Genomic DNA, 16,315 nt, shown 5'->3' on the forward strand with positions numbered 1-16,315 from the left:
CACTTGGATTTGAGTCTCCAATGAAATGTGTGTTTCGAGGGTTTGACATAGGTTGAGAAGGAAGGGTGCCTTTTTCCCTTGCATTTAGTTGAATCTCAATCCTAGCCATAGCTGTCTTTAATTCCTGATTTGATTGGATTAGAGACTGATTCATTTGAGCTTGAGAGTTCATAAATGTGGTCAATGCATCCTCCACAAATGATCGCTTTGGCGGGGGCACATATGGTGCATTGTTAGGTGCCCTAAAGAAGTTGTTTTGTGGAGGCATTTGAGGTGCATTGAGCGCATTAATTTGTGGTTCATTCCTCCAACTAAGATTAGGATGGTTACACCAATTTGGATTATACGTATTTCTCATTGGTTGTATAACTGACCTTTGGTAATTATTTATAGCATTTACTTGATCATGCTCATGCGTGATATTTTGTACAATTGAGATTATTGGATAATCCTTTGTGTCATAGTCTGTACTACCACAAATGCTACAAAAATTACCTAAGGAAGTATTTGCTTTAACCATATCAACATTCCTAATTTCCAAGGCTTCGACCTTTCTAGTCAATGCAGCGAATTTTGCGTCAAGGTCATTTTCCTCTCGTAGGACACATATTCCTGCTTTCTCTTTAGGAATGAGTCTAGTTTGGTCTGATTTAGCAGAGACATCCCATGTCTGCGTATTCTCTGCTAACATATCTAGAAAATCCCAAGCCTCATTATGATCTTTGTCAAGAAAGGTTCCACCACACATCATCTCTATGAACTGATGGATATCCATGGTGAGCCCCTTTCGAAAAGCATCAATCACGTGCCATGGTTCATAACCATGATGTGGACAAGTAATTAGAATATCTTTGAAGCGCTCCTAAGTTTGAAAAAATATTTCATTCACCTTTTGGGAGAATGACATGATTTCTTGTTTAAGTGCATTTGTTTTGTGCTCAGGAAAGAACTTTTTCAAAAACTCTCTACTTAAGGCTTATCATGAAGTGATGGTATTAGGTCTTAGAGAGTTGAGCTATGCTTTGGCCCAATCCTTTAGAGAAAATGAGAATAACCTAAGCTTAAGTACATCCCTATTGCCATTGTTTACTTATAACGTTTTAATTACTTCTTCAAAATCCTTGAGGTGCAAGTAAGAGCTTTAAGAATCCAAGCCATGAAATTTAGGAATTAATTGAATCACACCTGGTTTAAAATTAATGTTCTCTGTGTGAGCAGGGAACACTATGCAAGACGGTAAAGTTGATCTCTCAGGGTGTAAATGTTCACATAAAGTCTGTGGTTGGTTTAACACATTCCTATGAACTTCATTTTCATCCTCAAGAGGAGGATTATGTTAATTTTCTCTATTTTGATTTATAGTTGGATCTCGCATATTTGGATTTGGATTATCAACTGGGTCTGCCATGGAATCCAAGTGATGTTGAGTGCCTCTTCTAAGTGAATGATCAAAAACTGGAACTATTCCACCTTCGGAAGAGAGTCGATTGTTTTGATCCCTACTTCAACGGGACATAAACCATCCACACCATACAACAAATACTACTAATTCAAGTAGCAAGTATGATACTTAAAATAAAAATAAAAACTTAAATCAACAACCCAAGCGGTAGGGCCGACCATGAGGGTTCAGTCCACAAAGCAATAATAAATCAACAACCCAGACGGTAGGGCCGACCATGAGGGTTTAGCCCACAAAGTAAAAATAAATCAGCAACCTAGGTGACAGGGCCGACCATGAGGGTTCAACCCACAAAAAAGAAAAATAAATAAATAAATAAATAAATAAAGTAAAACTAATGCAGAAATTAAACTATGCTAATCTGAAAAATAGATTCAGCGGATGATCTTTGTGATTAAACAACAACTGTAGGACAACCATAGCACTTGGGAGATAAAATTCCAAGTAGGGCAACCTTATGTCATAGTTAGTGCTTAAAAGACCCAACTGAATTTATTTTCAAAGAAAATGAAAAGAAAAAAAAAATCTACAGAAAATTTAAAGGGTTTAGAAGAAAATTTACCTTAGAAAAAACTTACCTTAGATATCTTACACAAATCTGATCTATCTCACTCTTTCCCCGGCAATGGCGCCAAAAACTTAATTGCTTGTCTCCAAGTGCAGAGGTTCGTAAGTAATATCCTGTGAAAACAGGGTCGATCTCACAAGGAGATGAATTACGAGAAGAAAAAAATCAAATACAAAACAGAGTAAGTAATAAAAACTAAATTAATGATTTGATTTTGAAATTTTTGAATGTATGTAATTCAACTGAATAAAATAACACTTAAGCTTCAAAGTTCCACACATAGGTTAATGTTCCAAAATCATGATGACTTGGACAACATAACTAGGATCTGAACACTATGGTCAGCCTAATCGGAAAATAAAACATTTTAAATATTTTAATAAATGATATAAAAGATTAGAAAATAATGGATTTACACCATTGACATATATTCTTAAGCGCCAGTGATTTTAAGTATTCAATATATATAGGATAATGAATATCAAAGAAATATAACAGGTTGAGAACATCTCCTATCTAGGAAATCTAATTGATCTAAGGTAAGCCTATCCATCAATATAGATCTCATATGATGGAAACATATGGATATCACAAGAAGATAAAAAAAAAAAACCTGTATAATAGATAACATGCATACACCATTCTTCTCATCATTAAAATAATCAATCATCATAACTTAAAGAATTATTAAACTCATGTGCTTCCCTTCTAGCTTGGGCTAGAAGGAACTTAGAAAAACATAATTAAATTGCAGAAATAAAAAGCAACAAGAAAGAAAAGAAAAAATGCAAATAGAAAAGATCTAAAAAAAAAAAAACCAACTTATAAAGCTTTAATAAGATTAAAAATTCTTTAAAAACCCTAAATTTTGTTTTGGAATGCCTTGAATAATCTTCTGAAATGCCCTAGGAAGCTCTATTTATAAGTAGGAAACTCCAATTTTCATGCAAAGTTGAAAGACCCAAGAAACCGCCTCAAATATACGTATTTTTTCAAAATAGGCTTCTCGCTGCATAGTTTGTTTAAAACAGACTTTCTGCTGCGCAGTTTTCCAAAATAAACTTCACAGCTTCAGAACACACTTTTTCAGGACGATTTTAGGATTCTTCACTTCAAATCTTCGATTCTCTTCATTCCTTACTAGGTTTTCTTGGATCTTTGGCATGTGAATTTTTCAATCTTGGTCTCCTAAGATCCATCCCTTGCCTTGGTAATTCTTGAACATCAAATCCATACTTTTTAGCACCCTTTTTCAATCCAAGTTCTCAAATTCACCTTACAACACATACACGAGTAAATTAGAACATTAAACTGATTCATGTTCATAAAACCAAGATGTAAATGGGAAAAATTATGCAATATTTGAGTCTCAACATCATGATGATATTTGTTTTTTCAATTCACCCACGTGTATATGACCATATCAACAGGTTGGATGGCAAATAAAAATCTTGGCGGACCTTAAGAAGGTTTCAACGGTGGGCATCCTTAGCACTGCTACTTCCTGTGGTGTGGTGCAATTGAGCATTGGAACTATCTTATTTTTTATTCAATACTCTAAAATAATATGAAAAAAATAGATGGACGGTTTGGATAAAATTAAAACATCACGGTGGACCTTCAGTGGACCTCAGAGCCGCCGCTTGTCCCAAGCTTTGAACGGGTGGGGGAAGTACCTAATCCGCGCCCTCTGTTTCCAAGATGAAGGATGCCAATTGCATGCTGACAGTGCTATGTGAGCCCGACCTAATTCCTAAATCAAATATTCAATCTATATATATATAGGGAAAAGGTTCTATGCGGTTTTGCTCATTGGAACTTCCCATGAGGTCGAGCTATATGGGCCCCATCGTGATGCGTGTCGAACATCAACACCGTGCATTTGATAAGTCCCCTTTAAATTATGGGATATCTCAAAAATCAGCTGTATACGGAACTTAGGTAGGCCATACCATCTAAAATCATGTGAAGACAAGCCTAAAACATATAAAGGCACTTGGTGGGGCCCACCTGAAATTTGGATGCGTCTGAAAGTTGGTCTGACCCCTCATCCAAGTGGAACACACATAATGGATGGGCTGGATTTGTGAACCACATCTCGATGGGCCCAGTAAATGATTATGAATGTTTTAATGGAGGGTAACCCCTCTCAACTTTTGTATGTGGTGTGGCCCCACAAAATGCACAGATTTACTTGATTTTTAAGCCCTAGGCCCACCATGGAATGGTGCATCTGACTAACGATGTTGATGTTCAACACACATCACGGTGAGGCCCACACAGCTTGACCTCATGAGAAGTTCCCATGAGCTCGATCACATAGAACCTTTTCCCATATATGATAAAGCTACAGAGGTATCTTATTGTTGGTGCTAGGAGAGAGAGATATGTGACGAGTTGAATAAGAAAATGAAAGGATAAGAAATGGGTGGGATAGGATTTAAGTTTTAACTTATATATATATATCATAAAAGGTACTATGTGGTGGAGTTCATGGGAACTTCCCATGAGGTCGAGCTGTGTGGGCTCCACCGTAATGCTTGTCGAACATCTACCCCATCAATCAGATGCACCATTCCATGGTGGGCCTAGGTTTCAAAAATCAAGTCAATCCGTGACTTGTGTGGGCCACACCACATACAGAAGTTGAGAGGGGCTACCCTCCATTAAAAATTCATAATCATTTGTTGGGCCCACCGAGATGTGGTTTACAAATCCAGCCCATCTATTATGTGTGTCCCACTTGGATGAGGGTTAAGACCAAGTTTCAGATGCATCCAAATTTCAGGTGGGGCCCACCAAGTGCTTTTATATGTTTTAGGCATGTCTTCACATGCTTTTAGATGGTATGACCCACCTGAGTTCCGTATACGGCTGACTTTTGGGATATCCCATAATTTAAAGGGTACCCATCAAATGCACGGTGTCGATGTTCGACAAGCATCACGGTGGGGCCCACACAGCTCAACCTCATGGGAAGTTCCCATGAGCACGACCGCATAGTACCTTTTCCATATATATATATATATATATATATATATATATATATATATATATATATATATATATATATTTCAGCTCAGCCGAGTTCAAGTTGTGTCAAGATCCACTGTGATAAACCTCGACTCATTTTGAAAGCTAGATGTGTTATATAAAGTTTGGCTCGCCTGGAGTCATACTTCAAGTTAAGTCGAGCCAACATTGATTGAGTTGAGCGGAGTCTGCCCTAATCATGATGGGCCCACATGGTATTATGGGTAACCACCTCGCAGGAAATACGCGTTCCAAGAGGAAGAAAACTTCTCGCAAGAGTCAATGTCAGACTGGAAAGACACGCGACGACTCTGCTCCGTCGTCCTCCACCCGAACTTTCCTCGTTCAAGAGGGAGCAGGTTCTGTCTGATTGGGACCCTGGGTTCACCTTTATTTATATATTGTATATCCACGCCGTTCATTCGTTTTTACATGAAGTAGTGATTGATCATTAAAAAGTTCCTGTGGACTACAATATTTTTGGATGAAGTACATTTTCCGTCATCCATGTCGGTTTGAAAATAAACATTACGGTGTACTCTAAGAAGTTTTTAATGATAGGGGTAAAATCACCACTTTTCTTCACGATGTTGTCTATTGGAATTTTCATCTCATTCATTTTTGGATTTATGCCCTAAAATAATCTGGAAAACGGATGAACGGGGTGGATATATATTACATACATCAAGGTGGGGCCAGAGCTACGAAATTACCGAATTCGATCTGGTTGTCACCCCTGGGTTGCCTGTTACCCGGATATGTGGGCCCATTGAGATGGGTGTGACAAATCTACTCCGTCCATCAGCTTTAAAAGACTTTTAAAAAAATCAGAAAGGTCCAAAACTCATGTTTGCCATGTCACACGAAATTGTGGGGACTGAATGCTTGGCGATGACAAAAGTTTTATAGTAAGATGATTCTGATTGGTAATAAATCTATGAATGGTTTGGATGTCCTATAAGCAGTTAGCTCCAGGAAGCTTTCAACGGTGGATGTTGCTGTTCTCACTGTTTTATTCGTATGGCCTGCCTGAGTTTTGGATCTGCCTAATTTTTATAATCCTATCTTATTATGGTCTTTAAAAACATATGGATGGAGTAGATTTATCAAGGACATCTCTGTGGACCCCATAAAACCCCGGGCACATAGATATCTCTGCGCCCGGGGTCGACCCTGGGCTACCGTTACAGCGTACGAGAATTGCCTGTTACCCTCAGCCACCGAGTGCCTACAGAGATGTCCATGACAAATCCACTCCGTCCATCAGATTCTCATGATCACAACAGGACAGGAATCCAACAATTAGTTAGATCCAAAACTCAAGTAGGACCACACCACATGTAACAGCGAGAATAAAAACTTTCATCATTGAAACCTTCTTGAAGCTGACCATGATATTTATATGCCATCCAAACCGTTCATTAGATAAATTGTATGCACAAATATCATTATGATACAATACTTCTGCGGCCCCACGGAGTTTCCAATGGTGGGTGTTCAATCCTTGGAATTTTTTTGTGTGGTGTGGCCCAACTTAACTTTGGATCTATATGATTTTTGAATTTCTTTACTATTACGATCTTGAGAAACTGATGGACGGAGTGGATTTGTCAGGGACATTGATGTGGGCACCACATAGTTTCCATCCACAGGAACTTCCTGTTCAAGCCGGCGCAATTCACTCCCTTGGCAGCTCACCATCATTTAAGAAATGCTTGCGACTTATCATATGAATTCAAGCACGACTATCCAGACCACCCAAACTGTGGGGCCCATTGCAGATGGAACGTCTATATAAAATAACACTGATCAAGCAATCATAACCACCCAATTGATGACCTATTAAATGGATGGTTAAAATGTAAAAGGTTGTCATATATCCATGCATTTGGAAGTGTAGATATCCATATCGCTCATCAGGTGGGGCACACCATGAACATGCCAAAAAAAATGAGTGGTTAGAATAAAAGAGTCCAATTGTAGTAACTTTCAACATACACGTGTGGCTCGTGTGGGGAGCTTACTGCTGTGATTTTTGGCACGTGACAGGTTCATAGTGCGTTCTAGCTGATGAATGGCCAGGATCTCAGACACGTGCCGTTCACAAGGATCTCTGACAGGAATTCCGCCCTTCGCATGAGCGAGAGCGGATTCACCTTAGTGGTGTTACCCCTACCGTGTGGGGTCCACCTTGATGATTTGTTGTATATCCACGCCGTCCATCCGTTTCTCCAGCCCATTTTAGGTTGTGGTCCCAAAAATCCCAAAAATTATGCAGATGCAAATTTCAGGTGGACCATACTACAGGAAAATTCCAAGGCAAAATCAGATGTTTAATATTTCTGGCTGTGCTCCATCCACGTTGAATCGTCGATTTGGATGGTCTGGATCACCGTGCAACAATGCACGTGTACAGCTGAAGAGTCACCAGACTCACCACCATTTTCTAAAAATGGTGGTGAACTATCATAGCAGTCTTCTCGCAAATGGTGGTGAACTATCATAGCAGTCTCCCTCGCCCTTCACGACTTTCTACGTACTTAAACTGACCTTTTCTTTGTGATGTCAGACTCGCTTCCTCAGAGAGAGGGAGGTCGCCATTTCTGCAAATTCAAGTTGCTGGGTATGTTTGTTATAGTGAAATTCATGTGTTCATGATATTTATAGATACATCTTCTTGATAGACTAGTACATGTTTTTCTTCTTGATGTGTCATGACATTTATAGATACATCTTTTTGATTGTTTAGTACATGTTTTTCTTTTTGGTTACAATGGCAACTACACAGAAAATGTTCATATACTGCTAAAACTGGTAATTCTTATAGACCATGTTCTCTTTTAGCTTGCTTCTTTTCGTTCTTGGTTTTTTCGAGTATTTGAAGAAACCCAATGCTACAATTCCATTCAACTGAAGTCTATGAACCTTAGTTTGAAAATCTGTAAACCCAATTCAACTCAGCCTCTGACTCTGTTTAAGTAAACAAAGAGGTTTTTTACTTATCATAGTCTCTGACTATGTTTAAGTAAACCATTTTTTGGGAAATGAATAGGAAATTGAAGTACTGTTCCAACTTCCAAAGTGGGGAAATGGGTGTGAAAAATTAATTGGGTTGGGTATAGATATCAATTTCCAATAGCTGAAAACTGGTAAAAAGGTTGTGAGTGGCCAAATACCGGAATGCCCCCATTTGTAGAAAAGGATTTCTGGAATAAGGGCGTGTTTGGTTGCACTGTATTTCGTGATCCATCAGTTTAATTTATTACAGAATTTCATGATGTTTGGTGCAACCAAACACACCATAAACTTTTTCTTTTGGGGATTTTTACTGCAAAATTCCTCCCAGAATGGGATTTTACCAAATAGTGCCTCCAGGAACTGATATTACCGGGGAGTGCTTTTTCAGAGGTGAAATTATACTACTACCTTTGTTTATATTTTATTCACAAAGTGGGGATTGAGGATTGCGAGGCCCATGTGGCATGTGTGTTACATCCAACCTGTCAGCAGATGCAAACCAAAATGATTATTAGATGAACCAAAATTATGGAGGATCCTATCATAAATTGGGCCAATCCATAAAACGTAACATACACCACTCAAAACATCCAAATTCAATTGCAGCCATTGTTCTGAGTATCGGGGATATTATCGATAATATTGCTGAGATTATCGGTATCGCTAGCTTGGCAATACCGCTGACACTGGTAATATAAAAAATTCCAAGTATTGGTGATATATTGCTAAGTATGCCAATATATCAATATTGCCAATGTATCGCCAATGTTTTTTACTGTCTAAATTCCAGGTGTCTCTTGTATTGCAATGTGTCGCCGATATTTCGATAATGTTGCCAAGGTATCGATATCACCAAAAATCTATTTATTAAAAAAAATATTCATTTCAATTTTTTTATGGGTGTACGGTTGTATTATGAAATGTATGTCTATATGTGTGTATATGTATGCATGCATGCATGCATGGATGGATCTACATATGTATGTATGCATGAATGGATGTACGTATTTATGTATGCATGAATGGAGGTTGGATGGATGGGCGAATGTAGATGTGTGGTATGTGTACATGGTTGGATGGATGGATCATCCATGTGTGTATATATGTATGTGTCATTCTATGTATATATAAATACATGGATGGTTGGATGGATGGATGCATAGATCATGCATGTGTATTTGTATGTATGTAGGTGCATGCATGGATGGATGGATCCACCATTTTCCCCTTGTTTCCCCAATGATTCCCTAATTCAACAATACATGCTTCTAGGCCCCCATTAAAGGGAAACTAATAATTTGATTCCTAAATATGCAAACATGCGTATTTTAGCATCTCTTGAAGTATCATTGAAAAGTTCCACCATTTTTCTCATGCTTCCCTGAGTCAACCTTACATGCTTCTAGGCCCCTATTAAAGAAACTTATTATGTATGCTCTTTTTTGCTATTATTTGATTTCTAAATATGCAAATATGTATATTTTAGCATCTCCCGAAGTTTCATTGAGAAATTCCACCATTTTCCCCATTGTTTCCCTCAATCACTGATAAATTTATGCGTATCGGCGATAATATTGGCAATATCGATGATGTTTCTGTATCCCCAGCTAGTGATACATGTAACGATACCAATACTACGAGCTTTGTTGCAGCCCATTTGATGATTTGATTGGCCTGATTATTTGTTTGTGTGACCACCATGGTAGGGTCCATATGTTGGACATGTTGGATGTTTCATACATTCCATATGGGCCTCACAAGTCTCAACTTTCACTACTATTTTAAAGAAGAAAAAATTTAGATGAGGGCATTTTTGTAATTTCCTCTCTCCAAAAGCACCTCCCTTTAATTTCAAGTCGTAGAGGCGTTATTTGGTAAAACATCAATTCCAGGGGAATTTTGCGGCAAAAATCCCTTTCTTTTTTCCTATTTATGTTGGTCAAACTGAGTCTACAAAGTGAGTTGACCTAACTTGTAATTCATCTGACTTGAGTTGGCTCAGCTCAGTTTTGAGTTGAGACGATGTTTTGGGTAGGCTCTGAATGGTTGTGCAAGTAAATTGAATTGGAGTTGCTGGCGATGGTTAGTTTGAATGCTAACGAAGGAAATTGCAAATCAGTTCTACTTTTCCAGACAAATAATAGCAAACCAATTCCATGATAGCAAAGCCAGTAAAAAGATTTTGAGTGGCTAAAAGATTTCGTGATCAATCAGTCCTAACTTGGTTTGATTTTCATGATATTTCATGATATTTGGTGCAGCCAAACACACCTTAAGCTTTTTTTCTCCCCCTATTTATGTTGGTTAAATGAGCCTACAGAGTGAGTTGAACCCAACATGCAATTCGTCTGAGCTGAGTTGTTTCATCTGTGTTTTGAGTTGACTTGATGAATTCCCGGTAGGCTCTAAATGGTCATGTAAGGAAATTGAATTGGAGTTGTTGGCAGTGGTTAGTTTGAATGCTAATTAAGGAAATCACAATTCAGTTAGTTTAAATAATAATCAGTCCAATTTGGTGCAGAATTTCATGATATAATTCGGCGCAACCAAATGCACTCCAAACATTTCCTCTTTTTTCCTGATTTATGTTGGTTAAATTGAGTCAAAGTGAGTTGACCCAACTTGTAATTCATCTGAGCTGAGTTGACTTAGCTCAGTTTTGAATTGACTTGATGAATTTTGTGTAGGCCCGGAATGGTTTTGTAAGGAAATTGAATCAGAGTTGTTGGCAATGGTTAGTTTGGATGCTAATGAAGGAAAACACAATTCAGCTAGTTCTACTTTATTAGACAGATAATGGCAATCCAATTCTGCAGAGAACCCAAATACACCAATACATACTCAATATGCATGCCGTTTAGGGTGGCGTGGAAATGAAACCTGCATTAAGCGGGCATTCATTTTCCCACTTTTCCTCCCCAAATGACTATTGAGATAAGAACATGAAGTTCCCATTTCATCTCAAACATGTTTTGTAGTTGTGCTTCCTGTTTGTTGTGGGAACTGGAAACACCCAAGTGTACCGTTTGACAACAAATTCACTCTTTATGCTTCATGGTAGGAAGCTTGTTTTGGATTATGAATAACATGAATAATATAGCTAGTTGTATTCCTACACCTGCTTACTGTCATAGACTCATGATTGTGTTTTATTGCAGTTCTGGTGCGTGAGAAATGGCTGTTGATTTGGATGATAAGGTATCAATGCTATTGGATAGTCGTTCTCAACTATCCAATGATTCCATGGAAGTTCCATTAACAAGCTTTAGCACTAGGCGTACTACTCGGAGTGTATCATGTTTGGCAATGTCTGCTACGAATTCCATGGGGCCCTACGGAAGTGAAAATAGCCCTCTATCTCATACTGGTCGTTTGAATGGTGAAAAACAAGCCCTCTTTATACCCATGAGCGGTCCTTTATATAGCCATACGAAGCCCGAGAGCTTCTCTCAGCCTATGAATGGGACATTAGGTAGAAGAACAATGGCTGTCAAGGAAAGTGTTATAGAAATGGGCCAGATGGACAGGCCAGATGACAGCTTTGTGCAAAAGAATGAGCATTTATTGAAGTCTGGGCAATTGGGTAAATGCAATGATCCTTTTTGCACCACGTGCCCGGTGAATTATGATTTCAAAGAAGCAGAAAAGAAATATAATAAGGCATCAGCTTTTGACACTAAGGTGATTTTCTTCCATTCGCTGAGTGCCGTCTCCTTATCTAGTTGTTTATGCTTTTTAATATGCTGAGGTAGTAATTTTGATTCTTCAAAAGACATCAAACAGAGCGGTTTGTTAGAGATAGTTTATTGTGATTAAATTCATTTTGCCGTTATTATGAAAATGCCTATACATATTTTTCACATCTTCCTAGTTGTATCTATGATACTACACATAAGACTACCCATTAAAGTATATGTTATATATTCAGTACACACATCAAACAGAGCGGTTTGTTAGAGATAGTTTATTGTGATTAAATTCAATTTGCCTTTATTATGAAAATGCCAATACATATTTTTCATATCTTCCTAGTTGTATCTATGACACTTCACATAAGACTACCCATTAAAGTATATATTATTTATTCAGTACACAGTTACCTTTTTTGTACTCTCACCGATACAGTTCTCCATTTCCTAAATAATCCAGCAATATGAATGCACGTATTCTGCTTGTAACAGGGTACTTATATTTAGCTGTATAATGAATCATTTCAGGTATTGTTTTTAATTTGTCAACATGCTAAAATAATGAAATTGTTATTACTTATGATTTTTACGATACATGAGCAATATATTATGATGAGATTGATAAATTTTTAGAATTTCCTAAGGGCCTGTTTGGATTCAAGAAAACCATGAGAAAGGAAACAATGTTTCTTAGGGAACCTTTTTCAATGAGATTTTGGTGGAAATTTAAGATTTATTTTCAAGTTTCTTGTTTGGCAAAATAAAAAAATTTCTTAGAAAATTTTTTAGATAGTCACTAGCATGCGGTGTGCTTCGAGATGAATAGTGACACATGTGGCATACATGGCATACGTGAGCACTTGAAGCTGAATTATAGCATGCGTGGTACATGTGAGGTGCTTGAAGTTGTATGGTGGCACATGTGGCATAAGACATGCATGGGCACATTTAACTTGTGGGCACTAAAGTTAGATGACAGCACTTGTGCACATTGGCACCATTTGCACACAACATATTTGGAGGATTGAAGATGGACAATGGCACGTGTGGCACATTGGCGCATGTGGGGTGCCTTGCACATGGGGCACAAGTAAGATGAATGGTGGTACATGTGGCACAATAGCACATGTGGGACGCAAGAGAAGATGGATGGCGACACATGTGGCACATTAGCACATGTAGGGCTTTTTACACATGTGGGGCACAAGAGAAGATGGATGGTGGAACATGTGACCTAGTGCCACATGTGGGGCATGACCGAAGATAGACAATGTCTCATTTGCCACATTGGCGCATGTGGCACATGCGAGGCGATTGAACATGAATATTGGCGCATTTAGGCTTAAACCCTTTAAAAACACATTTTCCTTCCATTGTGGGAAAATGCATTTCTTGGGGGTGGAGGTAGGAAAATAAATTTGTTTATTTTCTAACATAGATAGAAAGTGAGAAATGGTGTTTCCTATAATTTCCCACAAAGAAAGGCTTACCAAACAAAGGAAATTAAGTTTCATAGGAAACACTATTTGCTTTTTTATGCTTTCCGTGAATCCAAACAGGCCCTAAATGACTTTCTAGTAAAACAGGATTCAGTTATATATTTCCTATGAGTATCTCAAAATATCCGATACCAATATCGGTCTCATGTTGTTTCCAACACACTTTGTGAGCTTATGCAGAAATCTGGGCAGGCGGTTCCGCCGTGTATGTGTTGTGGCCCAAAACTCGGACCATTTTGTTGGTCAGGTGGGCTAAATATGTACATTTAATGTAGAAAATTGGTCATGTTTTAAGCGTTCCATTTCTTACATTTGTCACGCACATGTTGTCCCGAGCAGCCTGATTATTGGGCAATGGTACATACACAGTGGGGCCACCAAATGAATGACCTTGATCTCACACACACATGCTACATTCACATTTGTAGGGAGTATAACTCAGAACCCTACTCTTTCAAGTAGCCATATCATTTTTCATCCTACTGATATTGGTTTTATCTCCACATGTTCATGGAGTGTGCTTATGCCTTATGAATGTTTTTTATTATCTTTTTTATACAGTTACCTAATGCACCATACGGGGATGCCAAAGGTTGGGTGCAAAAATCATTTTCCTCTCTAAAAAGATGTATTCCTGGCATCATGAATCCTCATACCAAGGTTGTTCAGCAATGGAACCAATTTTTTGCCATTTTTTGCTTGGTGGCAATTTTCGTGGACCCATTTTTTTTCTTCCTACTGTCCATGAAAGAGGTATAATTTTCTTCTCTTCCATGTTAATGACATACAACTTAGATTGCATTTAATACTTTTTTTTTTAACGATTAGATTGCATTTAAAACTTTTCACATCTTTAACTTGAATAGATGATGAAAACTTGTATTACTGGGTATTTGTATGTGATTTATAGCTTTCTCAGCAAAGTTCTATGTATTGGAGGGCCTATCAGCCAAGCCAAAAATGATAAGATACTAGCATGATTTTTTTTGGCCAAAAATGTGAAAAGTGTTAGAAAAAAGGAAAAAAATGGGAAACACAAGAATCTGTCATTTATTTGTATTTTTTTAAAAATTTGTACTCAATGACGTATTGGACCATTCTTTGGTAAGAATGCTAATTGTTGGCCTAACCTGTTGAAAGCTGAGTTTTTGTGCCTTTGAAGTCTAAATTTAGGGCCCATTTGGATTGGAAGAGTCCGAGGTGAGGACATGGAAAAATGTAACCACAATAAATATAGTGGAAATGGTATTGAAGATTCCTCACCATTTCTTGTAATCCAAACAATGATTTTGTGGAAGAGGTAATTATGATTTATTTTTTTTTTCCAGGAGAAATCCTCAGTAAATGCTAGAGTTGATTTCTCAGAGTTTCTTGTGATCCAAATAGTGTGAATAGTGATTTTGTGGAGAATTGTATTCATGGTTTCAAAAATCGAATAAATAGATTGGAATTGGAATTGGGGATTCCTTATATTAAAAAATATATATAATTTTATATATATATATATATATATATATATATATATCCAAACAGTGAAAAACAGTGATTTTTTGCAAAACAATTTCTTTTCAGATTCCTCCTATCCAAAAAGGGTCACTAGTATTAAAAGTATTGGTGGATTGGAAACTTTTAATCTATAATGATTCTTCTAAATTGATATGTTGTTGTTGACTATCATCCTTATGTATAAACTATAGAATCATTCATCCTCATCTATAAAGGATTTGATTACATGATTACTACTTGGACTTTAGAATCTGGTAAACTCGGAAAATATAAGCATAGGACGATCCTAATATTTCTAGTCCTGGCCGGGAAATTAATGGTTAAGTAGAGAAATGTGGCACTGGTCCACATTCGAATGGAAGGAGCCCTGCAATTGGTGTATATTATATTCAAATCTAGGAGTTTCGTGGGGCATAGTCCATCTGTAGTGGGTAGGGCTGCAATTTGGTTCCAGTCAACCCAAGTTTGGGTTGGGTTGGGTTAGTTTGTCGAGGTCCTCGGGTCAGGAATAATCGCATGTATTTGGGTCAGGACTCGGGTTTAGTCAGGTTGGGTTAGGTTGGGTCGAACACAAGAATTTGGGTGGGCACCTCGGGTTGGAATTAGGGTTGGGTAGGGTTGTGGATTGGGTCCTCTTTAGTTTGGGTTAGGTTTCGGTTGACCCTCGACCTAATGCAACCCGCCCAAGTTGCACCCAGTGTTCGTAATATCAGTATCGCGTTACATATCGCACCCTTTGGATACGGATACGTATGGGTTATCAGATGGGATATATTGGTCGTATCGCGTAATGTATCGTTGTTGTTGGAAACATGGGGAAACGTTGAGAAACTGGTCAATTTTTTCAATGGAACTTCAGTGATTGTTAAAAAAGACATGAATACGCACTTATAAATCAAAACATTACAAAAGACAAGTGCACACAATACATTTTCTTTGTATAAGGTCCTAATTTATATGCGTTGTCTAACTGAATTGATGTAAGTATATTAAAAGTCTATTCATATAATTTATAAATGTAAGAAGATGTGTGGAAACACAAGCAATACATTCAAAAGGAAAAGAAAAATCACTAGATCAAGTTACATACATGTTTGATTTTATGTTTGGACACAAAGATCGCAACCGATTTGCGAGAAATTGAGAAATTTTGTTTTTTTTTTTAATTTTTTGGAACATGGCCAATCTCCTCCAAATCTCAAAATTAAAGCTCTCAATGTATGATTTTTCATGCAAAACGTGAAAAATCATGGATTTGTAACAATTTGACACCAATTTAACATGATTTATAGAAAAAAAGAGGATCGAAAACCGAAAATGCTCACTGGATCGAACATGTGGGATATATCCCATTACTTGTGTGTTTCATATCGCACAAGTGGGATACAAGATATATCGTGGGATCTATCGGCTAGTATCGTTGATACTTAAAACACTAGTTGCACCCCCAGCAGTGGATCACATCTCTATTAGAAAGGTGGCAACAAAAATTATTCACTCCATGACCATGAAAGATTTTGGGATCAGTGGTGTGGATCAC

The 16,315-nt window shown here is 37.6% G+C and overlaps 1 protein-coding gene and 1 non-coding gene across 5 annotated transcripts in view; both read left to right on the forward strand.

Moving 5' to 3' along the window:
• The first annotated feature begins 818 nt into the window (after positions 1–818).
• Positions 819–925, forward strand: LOC131252306 (small nucleolar RNA R71). Its single transcript, XR_009174335.1, has one exon. It is a non-coding gene; the product is annotated as a small nucleolar RNA R71 (small nucleolar RNA).
• A 6,656-nt stretch (positions 926–7,581) lies between these two features.
• LOC131251634 (probable cyclic nucleotide-gated ion channel 20, chloroplastic) overlaps positions 7,582–16,315 on the forward strand; it is a 33,619-nt gene continuing 24,885 nt past the window's right edge. For 3 of the 4 annotated variants that reach the window (XM_058252475.1, XM_058252479.1, XM_058252477.1), the window contains exons 1-3: positions 7,582–7,686; positions 11,240–11,762; positions 13,831–14,022. In XM_058252475.1, the coding sequence (XP_058108458.1) occupies positions 11,256–11,762; positions 13,831–14,022 (699 nt within the window). In that variant the 5' untranslated portion in view covers positions 7,582–7,686; positions 11,240–11,255. The remainder of the gene's footprint in view (positions 7,687–11,239; positions 11,763–13,830; positions 14,023–16,315) is intronic. The other variant, XM_058252476.1, reaches the window with a different exon arrangement.

The sequence above is a fragment of the Magnolia sinica genome, chromosome 7 (assembly GCF_029962835.1).
Source record: "Magnolia sinica isolate HGM2019 chromosome 7, MsV1, whole genome shotgun sequence".
In the NCBI taxonomy this organism is placed as follows: Eukaryota; Viridiplantae; Streptophyta; class Magnoliopsida; order Magnoliales; family Magnoliaceae; genus Magnolia; species Magnolia sinica.